General features: G+C 54.2%; 5 protein-coding genes across 5 annotated transcripts; 2 read left to right on the top strand and 3 right to left on the bottom strand.

The window, feature by feature from the left end:
• Positions 1 to 123: 123 nt before the first annotated feature.
• Positions 124 to 2,450, bottom strand: SSL1 (TFIIH/NER complex subunit SSL1). The gene is made up of 9 exons (XM_076637919.1): positions 2,228 to 2,450; positions 1,954 to 2,069; positions 1,768 to 1,869; positions 1,631 to 1,700; positions 1,495 to 1,549; positions 1,286 to 1,391; positions 579 to 1,133; positions 296 to 493; positions 124 to 219 (listed from the first exon to the last, which is right to left on the bottom strand). Exons 1-9 carry the CDS (start codon positions 2,405 to 2,407, stop codon positions 183 to 185), a joined length of 1,419 nt encoding a protein of 472 aa, XP_076494220.1. The 5' UTR covers positions 2,408 to 2,450; the 3' UTR covers positions 124 to 182.
• A 1,366-nt stretch (positions 2,451 to 3,816) lies between these two features.
• BDY24DRAFT_443483 (uncharacterized protein) lies at positions 3,817 to 4,521 on the top strand (the record flags this gene model as incomplete). Its single annotated transcript, XM_076644774.1, has 3 exons — positions 3,817 to 3,973; positions 4,045 to 4,152; positions 4,225 to 4,521. Exons 1-3 carry the CDS (start codon positions 3,872 to 3,874, stop codon positions 4,519 to 4,521), a joined length of 507 nt encoding a protein of 168 aa, XP_076494219.1. The 5' UTR covers positions 3,817 to 3,871.
• Positions 4,522 to 4,845: 324 nt separating this feature from the next.
• On the bottom strand, positions 4,846 to 7,446 carry BDY24DRAFT_443482 (uncharacterized protein; the record flags this gene model as incomplete). Its single annotated transcript, XM_076644773.1, has 3 exons — positions 4,846 to 5,370; positions 5,442 to 7,261; positions 7,338 to 7,446. The coding sequence occupies 3 exons, from the start codon at positions 7,444 to 7,446 to the stop codon at positions 5,041 to 5,043; spliced, it is 2,259 nt and encodes a 752-aa protein (XP_076494218.1). The 3' UTR covers positions 4,846 to 5,040.
• A 923-nt stretch (positions 7,447 to 8,369) lies between these two features.
• BDY24DRAFT_146723 (ribonuclease III domain-containing protein) lies at positions 8,370 to 10,934 on the bottom strand. The gene is made up of 7 exons (XM_076636108.1): positions 10,016 to 10,934; positions 9,895 to 9,934; positions 9,705 to 9,820; positions 9,477 to 9,632; positions 9,146 to 9,409; positions 9,067 to 9,070; positions 8,370 to 8,980 (listed from the first exon to the last, which is right to left on the bottom strand). Exons 1-7 carry the CDS (start codon positions 10,697 to 10,699, stop codon positions 8,586 to 8,588), a joined length of 1,659 nt encoding a protein of 552 aa, XP_076494217.1. The 5' UTR covers positions 10,700 to 10,934; the 3' UTR covers positions 8,370 to 8,585.
• A 54-nt stretch (positions 10,935 to 10,988) lies between these two features.
• Positions 10,989 to 11,569, top strand: BDY24DRAFT_417392 (putative quinol monooxygenase; the record flags this gene model as incomplete). The annotated part of the gene is made up of 3 exons (XM_076643701.1): positions 10,989 to 11,122; positions 11,224 to 11,339; positions 11,493 to 11,569. 3 exons carry the CDS (start codon positions 10,989 to 10,991, stop codon positions 11,567 to 11,569), a joined length of 327 nt encoding a protein of 108 aa, XP_076494216.1.
• Positions 11,570 to 11,739: the final 170 nt, after the last annotated feature.

The raw sequence follows: 11,739 nt of genomic DNA, 5'->3' as shown, positions 1-11,739 counted from the left end.
GACGTGAGCTGCAGTCGAACTCTGTTCGAAAGTTGGGAAGCATCGAATTCATGCTTAGCCTGCCCAAAGCTCTTCCTCTCGTCTCGACGATTTCTCCTTCTCCTTTTCACCACAAACGAAGAGTGTTTTCGTGAAGTCATTTTAACAATCTGCAACTGCCCTCCAAATTATCCAACCATCCTCTAGCAACCAGGGCACACGTGCAGGACCTCGTGAACACTGGCGAAGAGATAAACGACGGAAGGAAGTCAGTTTGGTTTCGAAAGAGACGAAGACGAAGGATTCAGAAACTCACAACGCGTCGCACTCTCCACAGAAGTCGTTCCCGCATTTCCTACATCGATACCTGCCCGTCGGACTGATAGCTCCGTCGTCTGCTGCTTGGTTCTGAGCTCCTGGGGACGGTGGAGGAGGGCGAGAGGGTAGAGGAGGGAAAGCGACGGCGCATCCGAGGCAGGTTGGGGCGAGAGCGTGTGGGTTGGGAGGGAAGGGTCTGTGAAGGGTTCGAAACAAAGAAAGGAAGGTCAGTGCGTTGCTGTTGCAAAAAAGGAAAGGGAGGGAGAGAAGAGGATACTCACACGACGCTCCAACCTCCGACGGGGAAGAGATGATGATAACTCCTCGCCAGATGCGGACTACTCACCACCAGCAACCCACAGACATCACAGTCCGTCGGCACATCACACAGCTTCGCACCACACCTAGGACACAAGAATCCCTCCGGTTTCAGCAACGCGTGACAAGCACAGAGCGTTGGAGGTCCCGTTTCGGGCAACCTCGTCGGAAAGCCCATCATCATCAGATCCGACGCAGGCTGAGCTGCTCTCCCTCCTCCTCCTGTACCGCCGGCTGCTGCTGAGAGACCTGCTGCTGCTGAAGTGAGGGCTGGGGGAGGGATGGCCTCCCAAACGAGATCCTTGAGATGACCTTCGTTCAAAGCGACTCCGAAGGTTCCCCCTGTTTTGGTAGAGAGGTCTTTGGCGAGTTTGGTTTCGGCGGCGAGGCAGACAACGGAGACGCGGATTTTGGAGGTGACGAGGGAGGAGAGGGTGGTGGTAATGGATCCGGGGTCGCAGGAGGTGAGGGAGGCGAGGAGGAGGAGGACTTCTCGAGAGGAGTGGTTGGGGAGATGGCTGGATTCGTGATGGAAGAGCGTGGAAAGAAGAGATGCGAGGTAAGTCAAGGTCCAAGGGGTAGGCTCGGAGAAGAGACCTTCGAAGCCGACGGCGAGGAAACGAGCGCACGTCGACGCGAAAGAAGGAGCGGTCGATGAAACAGGACGAACCTCATGCTACCGCGAGCCATTTCTAATCCGTTCTGAAGACTTGGTTCCCCTGAAGGTTCCAGCTTCTTCTTATCTTGAAGGACTCGAAGGATCTCCTGGGGGTTTCCTGTCAGACAGAGGGGCGAAGCAGAAGAAGGGAGGACGGAAGATGGCAGCTCAGCGACAGTTTTTCGACACTCTGACACTCTGTTCGGACTGAAAAGTCTCACCACCCATCTCGACCAGCCTCTCGGCGACTCCAGCTCGTAAGGCGATGATTCCGATCTAGAACAGACGAAGAAGGGCTCGAGTGAGCTCAGAGGTCGAAAGGAAGGGAGGATCAACTTGAAGATCCGGGAGACTCACCTGGCCCAGAGGATTCTGGTCGAACCACTCGCTGACGAACTCCTTGACATACTCGATGGTGAGATCGAACCTGAGGATCGATGGGGAAGTCAGCGGTTGTTGAGCTGAGAGAAGGGTGCGAGCTCGCAAAGACGAACCTCGATGGCCTGAGATCCTTCTCCGACATGGCGTCCGAGAGGTCGAGCAGGATGATGAGATGACGGATGATCGTCCGACGAGTAGGTGCAGAGTGTTGTTGCCTTACGAGGATAGAGCAGGCAGATCAGCTTGGAGGAAGAACTTGAATGGGGAAGGGGAGGAGGAAGGAAGGAGGTCGAGCTCACCTTCGACGTCGTCCTCTTGCCATCATTCCTTCCACTGAATGCTCAATCGACCCAGATTCGTCCTCCTGTACAGCATCCCAAGATCTTTCGAGGTCTCCTTCCCAAGCATAAGCGTTCTGAGGGGCAGGAAGGCGAAGGGGAGCAGAAGAAGGAGATCGGTCAGCTCTCCCTTCCTTCCTCCTCCTCTTCCTTCTTCTCGCCACCACCCAACGTCCCCCTCCACTATCACAAAGCTGTCTCTTCCAGCGTTGAGAACAGGTTCAATTGCACTCACGTCTGCTCCCTTTCCCTTCTTCGCCGCTTCCTTCCCTTTGCCCTTGTCGGCAGCTGTGAGCTTTCTCTTCCCGTTGTTGGCGTACTCTGCTTCTGCTGCTTCGATGGCTTCGATATCGACATCGTCCATCTCCGCATCCGAAGAGAACTCATCCGAGTCGGAATCGATGACACGAGGCATGCTGAAGGCAAGAAGGGAAGCGACTGGTCGCGTCTGTGGTGGGCGTTGAGGGAGGAGGAAGGAGGGAGAGCGAGAGCTCTTGATATCGAGTCGTCGAAGAGAAGAGAGAACGCGTCACTTTCTTCTTAGATGTTGACTTTGCTTCTCAATTTTCTGTAGCTCGAGCTCATACATATCACTGAGAATCGAGGCTTGTACAGGAGCCGCCGGCGCAGAGAAGCGAAGACAAAGGGCGAGGGGGGGGGAACCTCGACGCGTCTCTTCCTCACCAAGCTCCCCTTGTGGGGGAGGTTTCCTGCAGTTATTTATAAGGGCAGAGAGTAGGTCCTCTATCGATGAACTCTCAGAGCCAGGGGCGGAGGCAGCAGATGGAGAGGAAAGTCGCAGCCAGAGCGCGACGCGGCCTCCGAACACTCTTCGTCTTTCGACCCTCCTTTTGCTGGATGTCATCCTCGACCTAGGCTTTTGAGGCATTTAAATCTGCTCTACATACCCGAGACACCCGTAAAGCTTGGGGATGAAAGCTCCCGTCGTCTCAGAAGTCAGGAAAATCTGCATCGGGCCAGATCGAAATGCGATCGAGACCCAGTTTTGACCAGTCCTCGAGACTCTTCCTCGCTGGAAGCTTCTTTTTAGGCATTTTGGTAGACTTGTTCTCTCTCTGATGCTGTAGCTGATACCTTGTAGCTGATACTTTTTGAAGACGGAAGACAAAAGAAAGAAAGACGCGTCTCGACCCGCCTCCTTTTGCTCGTCCCGCGCGTCTCTGACTGAAATGACCAAACCGATCATTAAGCTTCAAAGAGCTTGGATTGTCGGAATTCGCTCACGCGCACATCACTAACTCGGGTCTCTTCACTTCGACTGACCTGGGGGCGAAGAAATGGCTCGACGCGTTCGTTCTCCCGTCCCCCTACGACTTCCCGGAACTTCCAACTTTAAATCAATTGGCTAAGAAAACTTTTTTTGAACGGATTTGAGGAACTTGGCAGCAGCATCTCCTCGAACGGGAGAAAAGGAAAAGCAAGTCGATGAAACGCGTCTCGCCCAAGTTAGCTTCCCATTCTTGATCTCTCAAATGATATCGAGGGGAGCATATGCATATTTTTTTCTGGTCAGTAGCTCTGAGTGATCGAGAGGAGGAGTAAGAACGAAGCCGAGGAAGAAGAAGTCGGCCCAGGCACGCGAACGCGACCCGCGTCCTTTTTACTTTCTTCTCGTTTCTGAGACTCACGGACGCCAAACCTTTCATTTAACTTCGCGTCTCTTCCCCTTCACGCTTGACCCCGTTCCCTACGCGCAGACGTGACCCAACTGCCACAGCCGCTGCTGGAAATCATACTTAATGTTTCGTTTCAACCCCTCCTTTCTCTTCTTCCATTCAACCACATCCTTCCCTCTCAGTCCCACTCACTCCTCACTTCCAACCCTCACCCAACCACACACTCACCTTCTTCCTCAACCATGTTCTCCACTCTCAAGAACACCCTCAAGTCTACCGCCTACTACTCTGTCGGAACGTCGCTTTTCGTTGCCATTTCTCTCGCTTCCCTTGCTCTCAACACGGTGAGTTTCTTCGTCTCCCCTTCTCCGGCCTTCCACCTTTGCTGACTCTCCCTTTTCTTCTCCTCCACTAGGCGTCTCCTTTCGAGTCCACTCCTACTCCTGCTCCCGCTTCCGCTGTCGCAAAGGAAGTAGTTGGACGACCTCGAGCTTCCTCCGTTTCCTCCGACGTCTCTTCCTCGGTTAGCAATTTTCTCAAAACCCTCCTTCCTCGGTGCGATCACGATTGCTGACCTTTGCGTATCTCTCTTCAGTCCTCCGTCCCCTCCTCATCCTCCTCCTCCCAATCGGACGACACTTCCTCCTCTTCCTCCTCCAGATCCACCACTTCCACTCTCAAGCCCTCCCCCGCTGAGATCTTCGCGGCCTTCCACAAGGACACCTACACCAGACCCTACAAGACTTCGACTTCGACTTCGGTCCAAAAAATCACCTCCGTCGTTCGAGTCCAACACGCGGGCGGCCAACGATCAACTTTGATTTCTCGACGAACCATCAGCAGTGTCACTCGCTACTCTTCCTTTTCGGATCTCTACCTTATCTCGCAGTGAAAGTTGTATCTCTTGAGTTCCTAGTCTCGTTTTAATATCTAATCTGGCTCGAGTTCGAAGACGGCTCTCATCTTCGTTCAACTTTTCGTTTCGGTTTCGTTTCTTCTTCTCCGTTCCCTGGTTGCTTTCTCGTATCTCCTTCTCGTTTCTAACTTCTCATTACCGCTTATACATACAGGACTATGACGGCTTATTGAATCACTATCGAATCATCATGGAAAGCCGCGCTGGGCAAGACGCAAGCGTCGATTTGCGAGGTGAACGTCGCGTCGAACGGAGAGGGAGAAAGATGACCATCAAGAGCCGGTCTGTAGTGGAGAGAGTGTCCTTGAGCACCGACAAACATAAGAACCAAAGGAAAGAGGGACAGTTTCGAGCAAAGCAAACAAATATATTAAAGCAGAGAGACGAGACGGACGACGGAAACAAGAAAACAAAAACAAGAAACGATCCAGTGTCCATCTTCGTAGCACGTTCTTCCTCGTCCCTCCGACTTCTACCTCTCACCTCGCTCCCGCCTCATCTCCCCCCAAAGGTCCCGTTGCTAGCCTCGCTGTAGTTTCCTCCTCCCTCCTCGCTCTCGGGCTCCTCGTCGAGACGTTTCAACCCTCCTTGAGCGGGCGAGCACGGCGGCGCGGCTGCTCCTCCTCGAGAAGAAGTCGACGGGAACGACGAGGGTTTTTGAGTAACGGCTTCCCATCCTCCTTCGAGAGGCTCGTGGTGATCGGCACTGGAGGAGTTGGACGGAGAGGTGGGGAAATCTCGTGTCGAGAGGGATCGAGCGAGAGGGTAGGCGACGGGTTGAAGGAGGTGGGAGGTGTGGTTGGCGATGATCATGCTCGGGATGGACTGGGAGAGAGGAAGAAGAAGAAAACATTGTTAGTCAGACTTCTCGGTAGGAAGGGAAGAGATGAACTCACTTGGAAGAACGAGCCAGCGTTCTCTGCGCGTCGACCACCGCCCATGTTGCTCGTCGGTTGATCAACGCTCATCCTTCCCAACTTCACGGGCGGTACCCCTCCCAGAGGTAGACACATCTCCTCTTCATCTTCCCCAATCGTTTCCTCGTCCTCAGGGGCCTCGGGCTTCCGAGCCTTCTTCAACACCCTCCTCTTCCCTCCTCCCCCTCCGCACGGTTGCAACACAAGGCCCTTCACGTTCTTCTGCCGATTTGAGGGCGCCTTCGAGAGGGGAGGGTCATCCGGCATGAGAGATGATTCTCGATAGGCTGGGACCTGCTGCTGAGAAGGGTTGAGTCGGAAGTGGGAGGACCGTTTCTTCGGCGCGTCTGACGAGGTCGAGGGACGGTTCGTGAGTGTAAAGTCGGCGAAGAAGGACGAAAAGGGAGTTGGGGACGAAGGGAAGGTGAGTTGAAGAGTAGGAGGTGGTGTGAGCGGAGCGAGAGGTTGGAGTTGAAAGGGTGCTCCGGCGAAGAAGGATTCCGACGTGGTCGTCGAGGTGACGTTCCTCGACGAGTTCGAGGCGGACCTGCTGGAAGCGTTGGACTCCGAGGTGACTGGATCCTCGTCTTCGTCGTCGTCGAGGAGGTAGGAGAGGAGAGCTGGAGATGTAGGGGGTCGTTGAGATCCTCCAACGATGCGAACCGATCCAGTTGCGACGAAGTTTTGGTTCGAGGGGAGGAAAGAGTTCGTCTGTTCGGGGATTCCAAGAATCTTCTTCGCCTTCGTAGGGATCACTCCTCCTCCTCTCTCGATCGAGACGACTCCGACCTCCGCTGGGCGAGGAAGAGGACGGGATGGAGGAGGAGGGGAGAACGACGACCCTCGATCTCGATCTCCTCCTTTCCCTCTGGCGAACACCAACGACCCTGTCGAGGTCGCGGCTGATCCTGAGCTTCCCTCCGAATGGCAAGAGTAATGCATCCCAACTCCAGCACCATTCCCTCCACTCGCACCAACCGCGAACCCAAATCCAAATCCAAACGACGGCTTCGGAGTTCCCAACGCGTCGAGTTCTTCCTCCTCCGGTGCGACCAAACCCAAAAGACGCGTCGCCTTCGAAGGGATCCTGTTCGAGAAGGGATCCTCGGGAGTGAAAGGTCCTCGAGAGTAAGAGGAAGTTGCTGACGACGACGAAGAAGGGGATGAGACGTGGTGGTAGTCGCCGGTGTTGATCCTGGGAGGAGGAAGAGGAGGGGAACACGGAGGGGGAGGAGGAGGGGTGAACATTTTGGCCGATCCGATGGAGAGGGTCTCTCGATGACCGATGATGAAAGTTGCTGGCTCGAGGTGAGAATCGGTTGAAGAGGTCTCTGGCTCGAGGTGGGAGTCGCTGGAGGCAGTCTCGTTGGGCGATGGGAGGGGAAGAGGGAGGACGGGATCCGAGCGCGTCGCCAGGAGGAGAGGCCTTGGATGGAAGAGTTTGGGAGGTGGAAGATGTTCGAGGGGAGTAGAGTGGGTCCGACGAAAGATTGCTGGAAGGGTTTGAGTTGAGATGGGGAGGGGAGTAGATCGTTGCTGTGAATCCGGTTCGGAACCTCGTCGTTGACCCTGGATTGGGATTCCGTGCGAACGAGGCTGGAGTTGAGGATGCGCCGAAGCGAGCTTGAGGGGGATGGGATTAGGAGTGCGAGCGAATGGGTGTCGAAGAGCTGAGGAGCTCTGTTTGGTCGAAGGGGAGAGAGGAGGACGGATAGTCGAGCTGGAGGAGTCCGTCGAAGAGGGTCGGAAAGAGGCGTATCGAGAGAACGGGGGAGGTGAGTCCATCGAGATAGGAGGAGCTGTCAGAAGGCAAGATATCATCAGTATCGGTTCGTAGAGCGATATTCTCGGGTTCGAGGAAACGGAAAGACTGACCTTCGACTCTGAACTGCGAAGACGTGTACCACGAATCGACCGCCGGTGCTCGTAGAGGAAATCCCGTGGGAGAAACCTCGTACTTCTTGTTTCGAGATCTTGAGGTCATGGTGGCGAAGGAAGGGAGTATGGATCTACACAGAGAGAAGAAGAGTTTGGAAGTGATCAGAAGAGGGGAAACAAAGAGAGGGTGCCCTCTCGAGCTTCCCTCTCGGCGCTAGCTTCGAACTTGCAGGGACGGACGAAAGTGAGACGTACGATTGTGTGGTTCCTATGCGATCAGAGGGAGAAGGAAAGGAGAGCCGTCGAAGGAGTGAGATGCTCTGTAGCGCGAGCAGGGAGGGGAGAAGAGAAGAAAGGGAGGGAGGTCGAACACCGGGTCGGGGCGAGGCGTCCAGCGCTTGTTGTTTCCAGGGGATCGAGGGATGAGGAGGTTGAAGGAGAGATGGGGATCCAGTCCAGGAAGACGATGTGTCGACCTTTGGTACGCGCGAGGGAGAAGGAATGGGCAGGGGGAGGAAAGTCGTGGTTGGGAGGATCGGAGGGGCGAAAGAACGACTGAGGAGCTCGTTTTTGTGTCTTGCTCCTTTCCGAGGTCGCTGCTGAGGGAAGAAAGGGGCGAGGCGACTAATGGATTTCGATGACTAAGAAAAAAAGGGGGGAGAGAGGTCAAAGATCTTCGAGCAGGGGTATAAAGGGGGAGAGAGGGAGGTGCGGTGTGGTCGTGAGGTCTGTGCGGTCGTTGATGAACTCGTACCGACCTGCAGAAGTGATGGAAGTACTGTATCAGCATGTATAATTAGCCCTATACCCTAGCTGAAACGATATCTAGTGCGAGAGAAACGAAGAGAAGGAGGGAGGTGACAAGGTGAAACAAGGGTGAGAGAGGTCTCCCCGCCATCTCGACCTGCACGAAAGCCTTTATCCGACGAGCTAGTTGAAGAGCGTCGAATCAAAGACGATCATGCGTGTGGAGACGAGGAGGAGTGGGAGATGAAGTTGAAGGAAAAAGAGGGAGAGGAGGTGAAGAGTCGAAAGTCGAACGAGTGTTCCTACGCAGTTTTCGCAACCTAGACGAGCCAAGATAAAGCAGCCGTTAGACGGAGAGAAGAATAAAAACTTGAAATGCATACGTACAATTCCAAGAGAGACGCAGGCAGCCCAAGCACAACTGAAGAGACGAGGATGAGCGAAGGGATCAGCTCGACGCGTTCAAACCGAACCGACTTCTCCTCCAAACTCGAGCACTCACTTGTTCTTAGCCGAGGCCTTCTTCGAAGCCTGAGAGGGACCAAATACGAGCCATTCTTCCTCCGCTCCTCCTTCCACCAGCAGTCCAGCGACCTCGCCCTCCTCTTCCTCCTCCTCCTTCTCCTCGAGAGGCTGCCGATCACCCTCCTCTCCGTCCACCAAAGCCGTATTCGCCATACTACCACCCGCAGTTCGTCCGTCGTCGACCTTCGAAGTCCCACCTCCGAGGCCTTGAACGACGAGCGAGGGTCCTGTGATCGATCTGTCGGAGTGCTGATGCTTCCCGACTCGAACGCTGAACTCGTAGAGCTTGTGCTTCTGTGTTGGACCTCGAACGACAGATTCCGACGAGTCGACGTATTCAACCTTTCGACGAAAGTCGTATCCCCATTCTGCGGACGAACAAGAGAGAAGAAACAGGTCAGCTCCTCGAACGAAACGGAAAAGGGAAGGTACGAAGGAAGAAGAAGAGACGAACGGTTCTGCGAAATGAACAAAGCGAAATCAGTTTCAAAAGTAGAGATAGCGAGCGGAAGCGACGGAGGAGATGAGCTTACTAGTAGAGCAGTGAACCCAACGTTGGAAGCCAGAGGTCCAAGTACTGGAGCAGGAGGAGCGAGCTTCTGCTTCTTGAGCGACGCGTGAGCGAGGTAAGCGACGGGAGTCAGGATGTCTCGAAGCCAGGTACGGAGAAGAGGATAGCCGTACTGTAACAGACGTTGGATGGGAGTCAGCAGGAGCTCTTCGGGGGAACGAGGAGCGAGGACGCGTCGAAGGAAACGGACTTGTCGAAAGATCCCAGCGAGGTATGCTTCGAAGAGCTGTTTCAAAGGAGAATTGGGTCAGCTCAGGTTTTCTCGGTATGGCGGGGAGAGAATGGAGACGAACCTGACTGCGACATCCCTTCTGGCTCATGAGAATGTATCGTTGAGACTGCGAAGCTCGAAGCTGGGTGTGGAGGTGGTAGGCCGTCGCGAACGCAGGAAGAGCAGTCGTGTTGTTGACCATATACGACCGAAGCTCGCTGGAACATCCGACGGTCAGCTGTAGACCAGAAAGGGAGGAGGTAAGTCAGAGCGGAGAGAGAACGAAGGGAAGAGGAGATAGTCGACTCACGCGAGGAAATAGATCTTGGATCAGTTCAGCTGTGATGAAACCCAGAACGGAGTCTCCAAGATGTTCCAGTCGTTCGTAGTCGCCGATGGGACCAGTAGACTCGGGTTCTTCGAAGACTGGAAGGAAACCGACGGAGAAAGAAGGAGTTAGACGTCGTTTCCTCGTCAGACTAGCTCAAGTGTGAACCGACCTTGCTTCGAGGTTCCTTTGAGGGAGGTATGAGTGAAGACCTGAGGAAACGGAAGTGGAATATGAGTCAGTATCTGGTGCGAGAACAAAAGCTTTAAATGGAAAGAAGAGCTCGAACGTACCTGAGAGAAGAGCGGATCGTCGAGAGGAGGAATCGGAGGGAGTTCGGACACGATTTCTTCTCCGTCCCAGATGATGTGAATCGGAGGAGGTAGCTGAGGAGGAAGCTTGTAATCCCATCTTCTCCTCTGCAAAGGAGGAGGCCGAGGAGCCTGTCCAACGACGGGTTCGATGGGTCGCTTTCCGTTCGAGTTGACGAGGGAGGGAGGGCCAAGGGACGGTGGTTTGGGAGGAAGAGCAGCGAGCCCTTGAGTTGGAGTCGATGTTGAAGAAAGGATAGGTTGAACGTGGGGAGGGTAGACTGAAGAGTTGGAGTGAAAGTTGACCGAAGAAGGTGAAGGAGACGCGAGGGGAGGGGAGAGGTGAGGGAGAGGAGGGGAGGGAGTGGGAGGAGGAGGTTGATGGCCGTTCAAAGGAGGACGAGGAGCGAAGTGAGGACGATAGATCGAGTAAGCTTGTGGGATGGGATGCGAGGATGTTGGTGGACGGGGCTGGGATTGATTTTGGTGCTGCTGAGGAAGGAAGGAAGGGTGTTGAGGTTGATGAACGGAGGGAGGGAAGGGAGGTGGATGAGGTCGAGGTGAGGGTCCTGCTCCTCCTCCTGGATAGGACTGTGGTGCATGAGCGCTTCCTCCACTATATCGTCTGTTGGGAGGAGTGTATCCGTTCCACTGCTGGTTGTTCATCTCCCTCGAGATCTCTGTCTAGTCGTGAGACGTGCTGATGGCGTTGGAGGAACCAAACGAAAGCTCGCTTTTCGAGCTCACCACTTCCTTCTCCTCCTCCTTCACGAGCCTCTTGACCCACCTGACTTTTCTTGACCTTTTTCCCACAACAAAACAATCTACATCTCAATGATCAGAGCATCCCTAACGAGGCCTTGACTCGCTGATCAAGCCATTCCCAAGCTGACGCCTGGCCCTCCTCCGAAGACTCTCCTTTGATCTCTCTCCCCTCAAACCATCACCTTCTCAGATGTCGAGCTCTATCCCCGACGAATCCTACGTCCTTCTAGTCCGCTTCTGTATCAAGGAGGAACACATCGAGCAGTTCCAGAAGGCTTTCAAGGTCGTCTGGGATAAGGTCGTTCGTGAGAAGGAGTGTTCGCGGTGAGCTCTCCCATCTCCCAGTACTTCTCTCTCTCTCAGCCCTTTCAGCAGGATATGGCCAATGGTCTCAAGCTATCTCTTTTCTCTTCCTTCAACTCCAGCTTCGAGTTCCTTCAAGATGCAATGGATCCCTCTCGTTTTGCTTGCGTCGAACACTGGGACTGCTCGTTGGAGCATCTCAAAGAGGTTCAGCTCAACAGAGATTACTACGTTCCTTGTGAGTCTGGTCTTCGTCTTAGAGTTGCTGTGTGGCAGTAGTTGTGTGGGTTGGGAAAATGAGGCGAGGGAGGAGGAGAAGGCGACGTCTAAGAGGAGGAGAGGGAGAACGCGAAGCTGACTTCGAATCTCCATTCTCATCTTCCTCTGATAGACGTCGAAGAAACTGAACCCATGTGGAAAGAGCCTAGGGAGGTCCAGATTGTCAAGAGGAAGTTGATGTATCCTTAATGTCTCGTTTGCAGGAAAGAAATCAAGAGATGAGTACGAAGAGGACGCACGAGGTTTCTCTGTAAAGGAGCCGAAGACTTCATTCTGAATCAACATCCTTGTACGAGCTATATATGGCTAAAACTTGACTTTAAAGCCTCTCTTGCTGAGCACCCTGGTACCTTTCGCCG

Source organism: Mrakia frigida (assembly GCF_051309035.1).
Source record: "Mrakia frigida strain ATCC 22029 unplaced genomic scaffold BDY24scaffold_28, whole genome shotgun sequence".
NCBI lineage: Eukaryota > Fungi > Basidiomycota > Tremellomycetes > Cystofilobasidiales > Mrakiaceae > Mrakia > Mrakia frigida.
Note: the sequence above shows the minus strand (reverse complement) of the source record. Positions and strands in the feature narration are given on the sequence as shown.

What these genes read in the sequence shown, in the direction of transcription:
- BDY24DRAFT_146723 (XM_076636108.1), bottom strand. Translation starts at nt 10,699, where the DNA reads ATGAACAACCAGCAGTGGAACGGATACACTCCTCCCAACAGACGATAT. An exon ending in TCCAAGATCTATTTCCTCGC is followed by an intron (nt 9,633 to 9,704) that starts GTGAGTCGACTA and finishes TCTGGTCTACAG; the next exon opens with CTGACCGTCGGATGTTCCAG. An exon ending in AGAAGGGATGTCGCAGTCAG is followed by an intron (nt 9,410 to 9,476) that starts GTTCGTCTCCAT and finishes CCTTTGAAACAG; the next exon opens with CTCTTCGAAGCATACCTCGC.
- SSL1 (XM_076637919.1), bottom strand. Translation starts at nt 2,407, where the DNA reads ATGCCTCGTGTCATCGATTCCGACTCGGATGAGTTCTCTTCGGATGCG. An exon ending in GCAAGAGGACGACGTCGAAG is followed by an intron (nt 1,870 to 1,953) that starts GTGAGCTCGACC and finishes TATCCTCGTAAG; the next exon opens with GCAACAACACTCTGCACCTA. An exon ending in ACCAGAATCCTCTGGGCCAG is followed by an intron (nt 1,550 to 1,630) that starts GTGAGTCTCCCG and finishes CGTCTGTTCTAG; the next exon opens with ATCGGAATCATCGCCTTACG.